The sequence below is a fragment of the Amblyomma americanum genome, chromosome 4 (genome assembly GCF_052857255.1).
Source record: "Amblyomma americanum isolate KBUSLIRL-KWMA chromosome 4, ASM5285725v1, whole genome shotgun sequence".
NCBI classification, from domain to species: Eukaryota; Metazoa; Arthropoda; class Arachnida; order Ixodida; family Ixodidae; genus Amblyomma; species Amblyomma americanum.
The window spans coordinates 185,344,893-185,357,964 of NC_135500.1; the positions used below are offsets into that span (position 1 = coordinate 185,344,893).

At 48.8% G+C, this 13,072-nt stretch overlaps 1 protein-coding gene across 1 annotated transcript; it reads right to left on the minus strand.

The window, feature by feature from the left end:
* Nucleotides 1-5,473: 5,473 nt before the first annotated feature.
* LOC144130485 (uncharacterized) lies at nt 5,474-7,576 on the minus strand. The gene has a single exon (XM_077664404.1). It carries the CDS (start codon nt 7,568-7,570, stop codon nt 5,681-5,683), a length of 1,890 nt encoding a protein of 629 aa, XP_077520530.1. The 5' UTR covers nt 7,571-7,576; the 3' UTR covers nt 5,474-5,680.
* Nucleotides 7,577-13,072: the final 5,496 nt, after the last annotated feature.

Below are 13,072 nucleotides of genomic sequence, written 5' to 3' on the forward strand. Positions count from 1 at the left end.
TAAATACAATCAAACTAGCTGGCGGTAAGCAATAAAACACAAGAACGAAAAGCGTACGAGGAGCTGAATAAATAAAACGACAATCTAGCTCAGAAAAGTGGCTCTAAAACTAGGACACCTTTCATTCATCACAAGAGGAGAACTAAAACACTGGTAAACACAACAGGGAAAGTTCATGGGTGAACTCAATAAATATAGTTCTCAACGCTCAATGTACGCGCACCCATTTCTTCCTTTTCACTGTCTGTAGCGTCAGACAAACTAAGAATAAAGATATCTCCTGCATGCATACATCCCACAACAAAACTAGTTTGGAAGCTATCCACATATTCTCCTTTCTTGCGAAACCAACTTATCAACACTAGGAGTGTCTTAATGGAAAACTCATTTTCACTTAAGAACGCAAAACGCACTTCTAAACATGCTTCATAGTTAGAGCTGTGAAGGAAATATTTTATAAAATTAAATTGAGCGCTGCCAATTGCTTATATATCGTTTACACAGCGAAGAACGTACACCATAATCTAGTGGATCTAATGCGAGCATTTCTTGACTATCAAACAGTCACTAGGACGAAGGAAGAACGAAGGAATGAAAACGTACTTGTCAAAAGCCACAGACTTGCTTAAAAAATGACGTGTTCTGATTTTCACTATTAGTCAGAGCAACTCAATGAACTCAAGAAGGTTGCCTGACACATAAAAAGTGCAAATGCACTTACTCTAAACCTCTTGCCACCGCTTTCAAGGTTTTTCCCCCACTTGCACAAGTACTGATTTCTTTCGCGGCAACTATATATACGAGCTCATGCAGCGAATAAACAAAAGTCCCCCCCCCCCCCCCCTCCCCACCTTCGCCGTCGGCTAAGTGCAAGCCGAATGATATTTCGCAGCCTGCTTCGAGCAAATTGGACGACACCAGCATTCATTGCAAATCACTGTCGCAGCCCGAGGGTTTTATTTTTTGGTCGGACGAAGCTAGTCGTAAAGGACGAGTCTTGTTCGGGTGTTTATCTCGTGTGCCGGGTCAAGCGGACACTCGATCGCGCATTGCCGACGTGGAAATCGCATCCAGACGCCAGATTCGGCAGCGGCGTCGTCGTCTCCTAAACACACCGAGGCTCTGCGACGACACACATCGATTTGCACAGCGGAGGCACCGGTCAATGCCACGCTTTGTGAACCCTTATGTCTTCTACGCGTTGCACATCGCGTCATCTTATTGCTGCTGAAAGTATGTGCAGGGGAAGTCTTGAGGTTGGACGTCCTTTTTGCGACTAAAATTAAAAAAAGAACGAGTAGAATTGACCACCTGTACTGGGCCCGTTGTACATTTTTATAGTCTCGCTAGACAGTCAGGAGCTCCGCTATTTTGTTCCGTTTCCAATCATCATCATCATCAGCCTGACTATGCCTACTGCTGGGTAAAGGCCTCTCCCATGTCTCTCCAATTAACCCTGTCTTTTGCCAGCTGCGCCCACCGTATCCCCTAAGTTTTTAATCTCATCCGCTAACCTACATTTCGGCCGCCCACTTTTACACTAGCCTTTTCTTGGAATCCATTCTGTTACCCTTAAAGACCGGCGGTTATGTCCTTAAACCGCGTTTGTTCCCTCACCCACTCTATCCGCTTCCGGTCTCTTAACGTTGCACCTATTACAACGTTACACCTTCGAAGCTACACTATGCGGGGCTCCTCAACAATATCTCGTCGAGCTAGAATAAGACGCTTTCTATATTGGTGATATATTTTTCTCCGGCTGGCCTTGAGCGATAACAAGCGAAGTCCTTAGCTTTATGTGGATACGGTATGGTGTGCTGTCCAAGACGAATATCGGCCGTCACTTTGAGACCCGTTAGATGTTTCATTATGCAGCTCCCTGATAAGCTTTCTACCGAGTGCTCTGCTTTCTCTTGCTCTTCACAGCATTAAAAGCAAAGATTACGATAAGTGCGCAGTAATAGAGCCCTCTCTCATATATAGGCTGTGACCTCTCTTTCATTAAGTTAGGTAGTTTCCATTTTTCCGGCGCTGTTGAAGGTAATCGAATTACTGCACATATGCTGCGGCCTAATTTTTTTTCTATGTGTTTCAGAGAACGTATAATTATTGAAAATGCCTATTATGTAGTCGCTTTACCCGACACTGCTTATTTCGTCCACTTGCACTAACCACAGTTGTTAACGAATCAGCTATTTTATTGACCGTAATTTGTGAATTTATTGAAAGTGGTTTAAAAGATTCGTGCCACTGAACTAATATTTCCTCGATGATCTTGTTTTTGCCCACATTTGTATAAACAGATGTTTGGCGATTTTTGTACAACATTCTCTCACTACGAAAGGTCCGATACTAATTACGAGGTCATTTACAGCGCTTGATTGATTGCCAAGTTAACTTTCAGTTTTTTGCTTATGACAAACATTATGTGCATTAACTTCTTCGTTTAATATTTGTTTAAATAACAGCTTAATACCTATTAACCCCCCCCCCCCCCTCCCCACTTACTTAAAATTTAAAACAGCCCTTCGTACTTCAACGTATACTATAGCGGAGGGCTTCAGCTTATTATTCCTCCATTTGGGGTGCTGTAACATGCACCGAAACGTCAGTAAACAGGTATTTTTGCATTTCACTTCATAGAAAATTCGGTCCACGAGACAGTAAATCGATCTCTGGACCTCTCTCTCAGGAACTACTCGCCATAGTCACAGAGCCATTGCAGCGAGTCTCTCAGCCGTGACTGACCAAAATGATGAGGATAATGATTGGCGATTTAACTGTTTGTCGCAGGTGGCTAACCGACATAACCTTGTTCACCTCGCGAAAGGCGGCGGTAATGAAAGCAGCTAGAATCGCGAGGCACACTAGGGTACCCATTGCGCACTAGTCTCAGCTGTACATGCATATATGACAAACTGCGCGCATACAGTATTTTTCATGATAGTCAATCTACCGCGGGTAATTATGACTACCACTGCTCATGCCTGCGATATGCATTTCCCTTGGGAGAGCCAGGGCACCTTCGCTGGTCATAGGCGGTAACAACAGACAACGAACCACGATGACATCTAAGCGTTTAGGCACCCGCCTGGAGGCCAAGCGCACGGCCGCTCCTGGGACGTGCAAAGAATTACTCAACTACCAAGCGCGGTCTAAAGCGCTAACGTCCGATCTGCCCATTGTCATAAATCTGCACACCTTTCCCTGCTGTGGTTTTTGACACGGAAGGCCCTCAAAACGAGCAGCTCCAGTTATCTTCTTTTTTTCTTTTCGGGCACTGGAGCCTAACAACGCCTTTTTAATTCACGTACTTTGGTGCGTGCTGCTTCTCTACATTATGGGTTTTCCTCGGGCTGTTTTCTTGAGCGCGCGTAGTCGTCTCTTTACCAATAATTTGAGTCAATAACGCGACCGAACATGTTCACAGCTCCTGAAATTGCACCTTCTCATGACGGCCAAAGCAAAGCGATTAGAACTGTTCTCTACCAACTAACAGCTTTGTACATTTGCAGACTTGGTGCAACTGAAGGCAGTTGCCTTGCGAGTAGTAGGTTGCGTACAGAAAGCAGTGCTTCCCGCAGATTCTCCAAGTACTTACATGAATTACATGAAGAATACAAATGAGGCATGAATGCAAATCTTCCCCGTGTACTCAATTAGCACGCACTTTCCATGGCCGTCCTAGATGTCGTACGAGATGCACCAGCTCTACGTTCACTGAAAGCCGCATTGAGCTGTTGCGAAGGAACCTTCATGCGTAGCGAGGCAAGCGGAACAAAATATGCAAGAACACCAAGAAGACAGAGCGAGCAGACCATTGTCGATCTTACGCTCTGTGCATAGTGCGCCCGATGTAAATTAGCGCAGTCTGACAACCAACCCCAGTACGTTGCGAAAAATCGCAGCCACCGGATGCCGCACCCCAGAGGATACTCATTGCCTGGAATTCCTACGCCAACCACAATCCCAACAATAGGCGGGCGGAAAAATGACCTGGTGTTTTCAGCGCCGGCCAAAGCGATTCATGTGACCATGCAGAGGGGGAAATGCTTGAAATTGAGCTTAAAAAAGACATCGGCACAATGCACAACGGCGTGGAAGAACCCGGTACTCCGCTTAGTTCGCAAGTTCGCGCTTCGTCCTCATTATCACAGAGCAAATATTTGTGGAACGTGCGAGAGTAATGGCCCAGGCAGACGTGTAGGAAAACTACAGTGGCACAACATTACCCTACCAAAAAGAAGATGAATATAGTAGGAGGACCTCGCACGGTGCAAGGAATTACTTGCCATTTCGACCCGTCTCGGCCATTAAACAAACATGTTTTGAACGTGATTAAGTTTTGAAAGGTAAAAGTTTATATACAGGAACTTGGACATCGAGGCGAGATTTGCTGCACGTAGCTTCTAGAAGGCGCGCACTGGCCTTTATTAAATGCCCACGTTGTTTGTGATTTTGTTGGATTTTATGAGGAAAAGTCTTTCGCGGCTCTGCTTATTATAATATTGATACATGCCATTCTAGAAGCAGAAGAAGCCCCGGCATTTGTAGAGGAAGAAGTTGGTTATCTTTCGCTCGCGCGTTCAGACCACTTAGGGACCGCCACAGTTTTCAGTCCCTGCTCTGCAGGTTCTCCTTCGCGTTGCACGTTGCAATGTGTTGCTTCTTTAGAGCTTATTGAATAGGATGTAATGTAGGCACGGGCTAGGCACAAAAATTTAGAATGAGAGCGGAGCTCAGACGTGTTTGCCGGAAATTACAAGAAACACAAGACCAAGACACCAGTTCAGGCAAGACTGGTAAAGCCACCATGTCGCAATTTTCAGATGTCTGAACACGTCAGTGACTCAATAGCGGCGCTGAGGATGTTTTTCTATGAGTGGGAGATGAGTCGGTGGTTTTTACATAATCGATATTTTGGACGCACCACCGGTGATGACATTCTCTACTGTGACCGTGTTCCTGCATGGACGATGGGACCTGCATGACCTTAGTGAGAGTAGTATTTGTCTGCGCCGCAGCCTTGCGGCCCACTGGCAAAGCGTCATTTCTGAAGCAAGGACGCAAGGATTGCTCGACACATGCACACTCAAGCGGGATGGTTCTCTCACCTTCACTTTTGCGGTAGCAATTCTGTCGACGTCAGCGTCGCAGCATCTTCTCGCAGCCTAAAGCCGCGTTGTTCTGGGAAACTACGATGGTGACGAGCATGAGCAAAGGGGATACATAGGCTAATGAGGCGGAATTATCTCTACCTCTCCCCGTCAACCCGAGGAGATCAAAAGAATGGCAGTCGCCTTTTTACAGGCGCTGACTTACAGCAGAAATAGCACGCTCCGGTCGCAATACTGTCTCCACGTAAAGCCCATTCCAAGCAGAGGAAGCATGTATCCGTGCTGGACGCAGGTAATTTTGATGGTTAAAAAGTAATTCCAGAGACCACGAATAATTCTAATGCCGATAAGCGATGCAAATTGCAGCAAATGACGTTGAATTTAGAGGCAAATTAAACGTCGTACGTCTTAAGCAACAAAGGAACGGAAGGCAGTTACAAGTCGATAATGCCCACACATTTCTCTCGTCTACCGTCACGTTGCCATGCGGAACGTTACTAAAGTGCTTTGGAATAAGTGGATGCGCCCGTAATGCAGTCAAATTTTCTACAAATAATGTACGTTCACAAAACTGACGATGCTTCCAGCAACTCCGGCTTGCACATGCACATAGACTGCCATTTGCTCTGCGGTAGACACGTGGTTGTGTTGGCGTACCTGTCCAGCCTCTGGACAAAGTCGACATGTTTTTCCCAGGATGAAATGTTGTGGAGTGCGCCATACACTTCAAAGATAGCTTTCGGTCTCGTAGTGATCATCACTCGAATCGTTAGTTCGCTGTTCACGGAGCCCCCTAGAAGCGAAGCCTCGTCGAAACTGTCGAATTCCCAAACGACGCAGCTGTCGTTGAAGTGCAGCTGAGCCAGCGCGTTGATGTAGGACACTGCGTAGCGCGAGAAGGATGCGGCTACTTCGTCGTCGTTGAACCTTGTGCTGGCGCCGAGGCAGGAGCAGAACTGCGGTGCAATGGAAGCGTTCGCACACGTCCTCTCTGGCGGTACCCGGCCGAAAAGGCTCAAACCATTTTTGGTGGCGCTCGCGTCGAGAGTCGGAAGCTTGGATAGGTCGAGCAGGGTGGCGTGGAGATCGTAATGCGTGACCAAACGACGCTGGTTCACCTCCAAGTGCGTGACAGCTGCGGGGTAGTCCGCCAGGAAACGCTTGGGAAGTACCAGAAAAAAGAAAGGGTTTTTGTCTTCGTACCGACCGATCTCGGTCGCTCTGAACCCATCCATACGGAAGCCATGGTCGCTCATCATGAACAGCGCGGTGTTGTCCAGGACGCCGTACGCGGAGAGTTCCCGAAGAAGAGCCTCTATTGGCTCGTCGATGAGCTTCAGTCCTTTTACGTGGTCGTGGGTAGCGTAGACTAACCACGTGTATGAGAACATTGGTTTGTTGCGATTAAGTTTCAGCACTTCGCCTAAGTATTTGATCAGCACTTTTGTCTTGAGGCGGGAGCCCATGCAGTACCGACTGACATTTGGATTGTCCATCAGCCGCATGATGGGCACCGCGTAGTAGTCAACCGGCGTAGAGTTGAAACCAGTAAAATTGGGGTAGGTGAACAGTCCCCAATCCGGCGCCTCTTCGAAGAATAAAGTCGTGTATCCTTTCCGCTTGTAAGGATTCCAAACAAGCGGGAAGTCGTCGAATCTCTCAGCGCGTCTGTACAGGCTCTCCGCATCGTGAAAAGACATGCCCGTTAGAAAAGGGAACAAGTTGGGGGAGCTGTTGTCGCCGACCTTGTTGAACGCTAGAAATTCGAATGCATGCAGCTCTTCCGTGAGGTACTTGGTCGTCATCGTCATGTGTCGGTGAAAGTTCATTCTGGATGTGGCATCTATGCCAAGGATGAGAATGCTCATGGGGGACTCACCCTGAGACGATGCTTCATTAGTATCCGCGTCTTGTCTCTTTGGATGTTTCAGCCGAGGGACGAAGAAGTACTCCGCAAAGAGGGTCCTTCCTCGTGCCGAGCAGGAAATTCGCACGTAGTCAGCGCTAAGTCGGCTTCCGAGCGGCAGTGGCTCGGATGGACCAAGCCGTGGAGCCTTGTCTGGAGCCTCGGCTGCTTGGTTTCGGTGAATCTCGTTGTAGTGGCAAATGGTTTCACGCACGGAGACATTGTAGACGCTGCGAAGAGCACTGGCATTCAGTGTGAATCTGTCGAAGTCTTGGACGAGGACAGTATGGTTTAAATCCTTGCATATCGTTTCGTAAGGTGCATCTTGGGCGAACGAGCTACTGACTGTCCAATGGTAGGAGTCGTACTGCGGAAGCGAACAGCCGACAGTCTCCAACAAATAGCCTGCACGAAACAGATTCATGCCGCGCACTAGCCCAGTCAGAAATTTGAGTTCGGCTTTGAAGAACGCCCACACAAACACAACGTAAATTACAAAACCTACGAGCCTTCTCCTGGTCGGCTTGATTGACAAGAACCTGGCCATGGCAAATGTTCTTCTTCTTCTCCTCAAGTAATATGGCACATAATATGGCCGTCTGCCTTTTTCCTCTTCAGTTCGGCGCCGTTTCTTTTTTTCTTTGCGCTCTACGGAGAATCAGGATGCTGCAATATAGATGAGATCATTGTGCATTCTTTGAAAATGTTCTAGGTTTATTCTGCAGAAAAACGTTTTGAGTGACGATTGGTTCAACTCTGAAAATGCTTGTGCCTTATCACTGGCATCATGTTGGCATCACTCAAGAAGCAACGCGGCGCTGTTCCGTGCCGTTGTTTTTTGAGTCGCCCCACTTTCCTGCCAGATGACACAATACTAAGCTCATCTTACGCTTAAGTGTGAGGTGCACATCAAATCGTCGGGGGATTTTTGAGTGTGGTGCGTCGACAGCGGAGTGCTGCGCGTGTGCACATGCGCACGGTGTTTGCGAGGCGACGGCGACGAAGAGCGTGGCGAGCACGAGGAGAGAAGAGAGGACGCGCCAGAAAAGCGAGGTCTGAAGGGAGACAGCGCAGCGGAGATCGGGCCATTCAAGCATGGAGGTGGCAGCCGTCGGACGTTGGGTCCGTGCGCCGTGGACCTCTCTTGGATCACCGACGCAGGGCTCTTGCGTTCCTTTCAAGTGTGGAGGTGGTAGCCGATGGACTGAGGGTCCGTGCTGCTGACAGGCTCCTCGGATAGCCTGTATTATGCCTACACTGTTTCAGGACGCCGTCGACGGGTCCAAGCTACGCTTCTCCTGCTGCTGCCCCGTTCTTGGGGCGGCTGACGGGAGTCCACCTGTATCCCTGTGTTCCTCTCAGCTCCAACTACCACCTGGCTCTCTTTCGCCGCTTCCTTCGACGCAACGCCAGCAATGCGTCGCGCTTCATTAACCCGCGTCCGTTGTGTCTGAAAGGCATCCCCGCTTCACCTTGGACGCTCAGTACCTGGTGAGTTCTTTCCTTTAAACTGTAGTAGTGTATGCGTGTTGAGCGTGCGCATTTCTTTGCGTTCTCATTTCTATTGGTTCTTTTCCTTTAAATTATAAACACGACTTGCTTATTTTTTGGCTGATCTGTTTTGTTCGAAACTGCACGCTATAGCATTCCCCTTCGACAGTCGGCGACGCACTACCAATTCCAGAAAATTGGCGTCCGCGCGACAGGACGAAAACCGTTTTCCCCTTTCGTTGGCTCATAAAAGAAAACGATGAGCACGCTGAAGGAGTTAATTGAAATAGGCGAAGAGTTAGGTTTCAGAGATGCCGAGCGGCGTTCGTTGGTTACCTCTGAGCAGGAGAAGGAACGTGCTGCACGTGCAGCCGAACGGGAGCAGGCTAAGGCCCTACCAGAAGCTGAACGCCAGCTCGTCAAGGCTCAAGCAGAGACTAAAGAGCGTAAAGAGAAGCTGAACGCGAGCTTGTAAAGTCGCTAGCAGAAGCCGAACACAAGCATGCAAAGCCACTAGCAGAGGCTGAAGAGCGTAGATTGCAACTCTAGTCAAGGCTCGCAGAAGCTGGGGGGGGGGGGGGGGGTAGTCGAGATCCCGCACCGGGGCCCTCAGCAGCGGTTCGCCCACGCAAGTTGATCCCGCCTTTTGACGATCGCGGTGGGATGACTTGGATGCTTACCTCAAACGTTTTGAGCGTATCGCAGAAGGGCTGAGCTGGCCCAAGGAAAAATGGGCTACAACACTTAGTATATCTTTGACTTGGGAGGCTCTCCGTCTTTTCGGTCGATTGTCTCCCACAAGATTCAATTGGTTACAATAAGGCAAAACTAGCCCTGTTCCAACATTTTTGTTCCACAGCAGAGAGTTATCGCGGAAGGTTTCGTGAGCGTAAGCCGCTTGATAAAGAAACAGGCAAGCAATACGCAGCACTCTTGCTCAGTCTTTTCGATCGATGGGTTGAGAAGTCGGGTACGGCCACAAAGTATAATGATTTATGTGACTTGGTGGTGGCCGAACAGTTCATGAGGAACTGTCATAGTCGCCTGGGGATTTTTCTTCGAGAGAGAGAGTGCAAGACGCTGGAAAAACAGCTGAGGCAGCAGACAACTTTCTAGAGGCCCATTGGCAAAGAAACTTGTCTTCGTTTAAAGAATCATTAGAGGTTGGCATTCCGAGTGAGAAGGATGTTCCATCAAGTAGACAATCAGGAAGGTGCCTCATTTGTAATCGACCTGGACATAAGGCTGCCGACTGTCGCTCTAAGCGAAAACAGCTTTATTGGGCTCATTGTCGAAAAAGAGGGCACGTTGTAAGTTCATGCTCAATAAAGCATTAAAACCAGAAGCAGTCGTCCTGCTGTGTTCAGCCAGGCAGTGTTGCGCCTGAAACGATGTCCACGACAGCAGGTAGGCTTGAACCAGCTGAGGATAAGGTGCCGGTCGGACTTGTCCGGAAAAAGCCCGAAGACGCACAGCACATGCCTGTCCTAGAGGGAGAGCTCCGAGGCCTAGCCGTACGTGTTTTACGGGACACGGGGAGCAACACGGTGGTTGTGCGGAGGGTTCCTTGTTGATGGCAGCAGTCTGGAAGTTCTCGGTGCAGAAGTCTATATCGCTTCCCCTTTGTTCACAGGCACGGCCCTGGTGAAGTGCTTGGAGACACCATTGTACGATGTCATAATTGGAAATATACCGGAGGCCCGTGAGCCGTTCAATCCAGACATGAATTGGAAGCAATCGGAAGGCGCCGCTAAATTGTGTGCTGGCATAAACAATGACGAGGTTGCAAGTGAAGATGGCGAAGGCGAGGATCGAAAAGTGGTGTTGGCTGGAAAGGAAGTTTCCGGACGAAACAGGGCAAGTGCTGCTTTAAGCGTCGGTCCCATGAGGTTCACCAAGGAAACGCGAGAAAAGGTGAAAATAGACAATGAGTCATTGAAGGCGTGTTGGGTAAAAGTAGGAAAGGTATTCCATGGCAAGCTCGGCACTTCGCACTCGTATTCACTCGAAAAGGGTGTGCTGTACCACATCTATTATCTCTTCTCTGGCGGAGAGGTTCGACAGGTAGTACTTCCAAAGTCTTGCAGATCGAAGGTGTTAATGCTTGCCCACGATAGCACGTTGGCGGAAAATAAGGGCATTAAGAAGACGACAGATCCAGTTCTGGAAGAATTCTACTGGCCGTGTGTGCAGGAGGAGATTAAGAGGTATGTCAGGTCGTGCGGCGCCTGCCAAGGGACATGCCCGAAAGGCAAAGTAGGGAAAGCTCCGTTGGGACGACTGCCTCTTAACGACACTCCCTTTGATCTCGTCGCTGTCGATATTGTCTGTCCGCTGTCACCCGCGTCGGTGAAAGGGAATAGATATATTGTCACTCTCGTCGATTTTGCCAAGCGGTATCCTGACGCCCTGGCTCTGCCAAAGATGGATACAGCAAGCATGGTAGAAGGTTTGGTGGAGATTTTTTCACGGATAGGTTTTTCGAGAGAGATCCTTTGTGACCAGGGCTCCTGTTTCACTTCCGAAATGATGATGAAGCTCAATGATTTCTCGGCGGTGAAACATCTCAGCACGACCCCTTACCATACAATGCGCAATGAGATGGTGGAGAAATTTAACGACATTCTCAAGTGGATGCTGTGGAAGCTCATTAAGGAGCAGCCCAAAATATGGGATCATTATATCGCCCTGCTTCTGTTCGCTTACAGAGAGGTGACGCAGGCAAGTCTGGGGTTTTCTCCGTTTGAGTTGATATTTGGACGACATGTGCGACGACCGCTGGAACTCCTCAGAGAGCTCTGGACAAGAGAAGAGCTGGAAGAAGACACGAAGACGGCATATGGTTACTTTCTCGATCTAAGAGAGCGTCTCGAGCGAACTGTGAGAGCGGTACATCAAATATTGTTGCGTGCCCAACAGTATCAGATGATATATTATGACAGGAACAGCAGGAAGCGGCATTTAATGGTTGGAGATCGAGCCCTAATTCTTCTGCCGAGTAGCCACAATAAACTACTCATGCAGTGGAAAGGTCCATTCGTGGTTTGTGGCAAAAAGATTGGCGTGGATTATTGCATCGACTTGGGCCACACTAAGAAGCTGTTCCACATCCATATGCTTAAAGGGTACGAAGAGCGTGCGACCCAAGAGACCGCGCAGGCGTCATCTTTCGTCGTAATCGAACAAGGTGACAGGCTTGAAAAACGTAGGCGCTGATTGCATGAGTCGTTAATAAATTCCCACAGGGTGATGCCCAATGTACAATTTCACTACCCGGTGCGTTAGCAATGGTTACCTGTGTAAATGTAGTCTATGAGAGTTTGCGAGTTTTTATTTCTCCTCGTTCTCCGGTTATGGGTTGTTCAGTGTGTACATATTCACCTTTACCATACAGATGTGTTTAAATTTTGTGTCTGATGCTTTGTACAGTTTATATTTTCCCCTTTTCCAGATGTATAATGTTTCACCCCATGTTCCTTTTGTACGCGTTTCTATGTGCCTCCATGTGTCACTGTGTTAAGTGCCCCGGTGACTTCGGTGGCGTCTAACTGACAGTTTACCACGGTGTTTGCTTCCCACGTGAACATTCGGTTTGTGTGCGCCGACGTGAGTTTTTCTACAAAAAAAACTTTTCCGAAGTGGGGACATATGTGAGATGCACACCAAATCGTCGGGGAGTTTTGAGTCTGGATCCGATGGTGGTGTGTCGATGGCGTGTGCCATCCCAGCGTTGCGCGTGTGCGCGTGCGAATGGGGTGTGCGGGGCGGCTGCGATGAAGACCCCGGCGAGCACGAGGAGCGGAGAGCTGACGTGTCAGAAAACCGAGGTGTGAAGGGAGACAGCGCAGCGGAGATCGGGTCATTCAAGCATGGAGGCGGCAGCCGTCGGACGTTGGGTCCGTGCTGCTGTGGATCACCGACGCAGGCTCCTGCGTTCCTTTCAAGTTTGGAGGTGGCAGCTGATGGATTTAGGGTCCTTGCTGCCGAGAGGCACCCTTGGATAGCCTGTTTCGGGAGGCCGTCGACGGGTCCAAGTTACGCTTCTTTTTTTGGTGGCAAGTTCTTGGGGCGGCTGACGGCAGTCCACCGTTGTCTTCCCTTCCTGTGCTCCTCTCCGCTCCGGCTACCACCTGGATCTCTTCCGCCGCTTCCTCCGACGCAACGTCAGCGATGCGTCGCGGTTCATCAACCCGCATCCGTCGTGTCTGCTAGGCACCCCCGCTTCACCTGGGACACTTAATATCTGGTGCACACTTTCCTTTAATCTGTAGTGTAGTACAAGTGTTGAGTGTGTGTTAGAATTCTTCTTTTCGTTCCCGTTTCTTATTGGCTCTTTTCCTTTAAATTATAAATACTGCCTTGTTGTGTTTTGTCTGATCTGTTTGTTGTCTTGTTCGAACCTGCACGCTATTGCGTTTCCCTTCGGCAGTCGGGGACGCGTTACCAGTTTGTGACAAAAAAAGAGAGAGATAGAGAAAAAATTTGTTGGGTACCTCTTGTGTTATCACTCCCTGCTCAGAAGCGCCAACGTCAAATAATGAGTCGCGCCTAATTACGG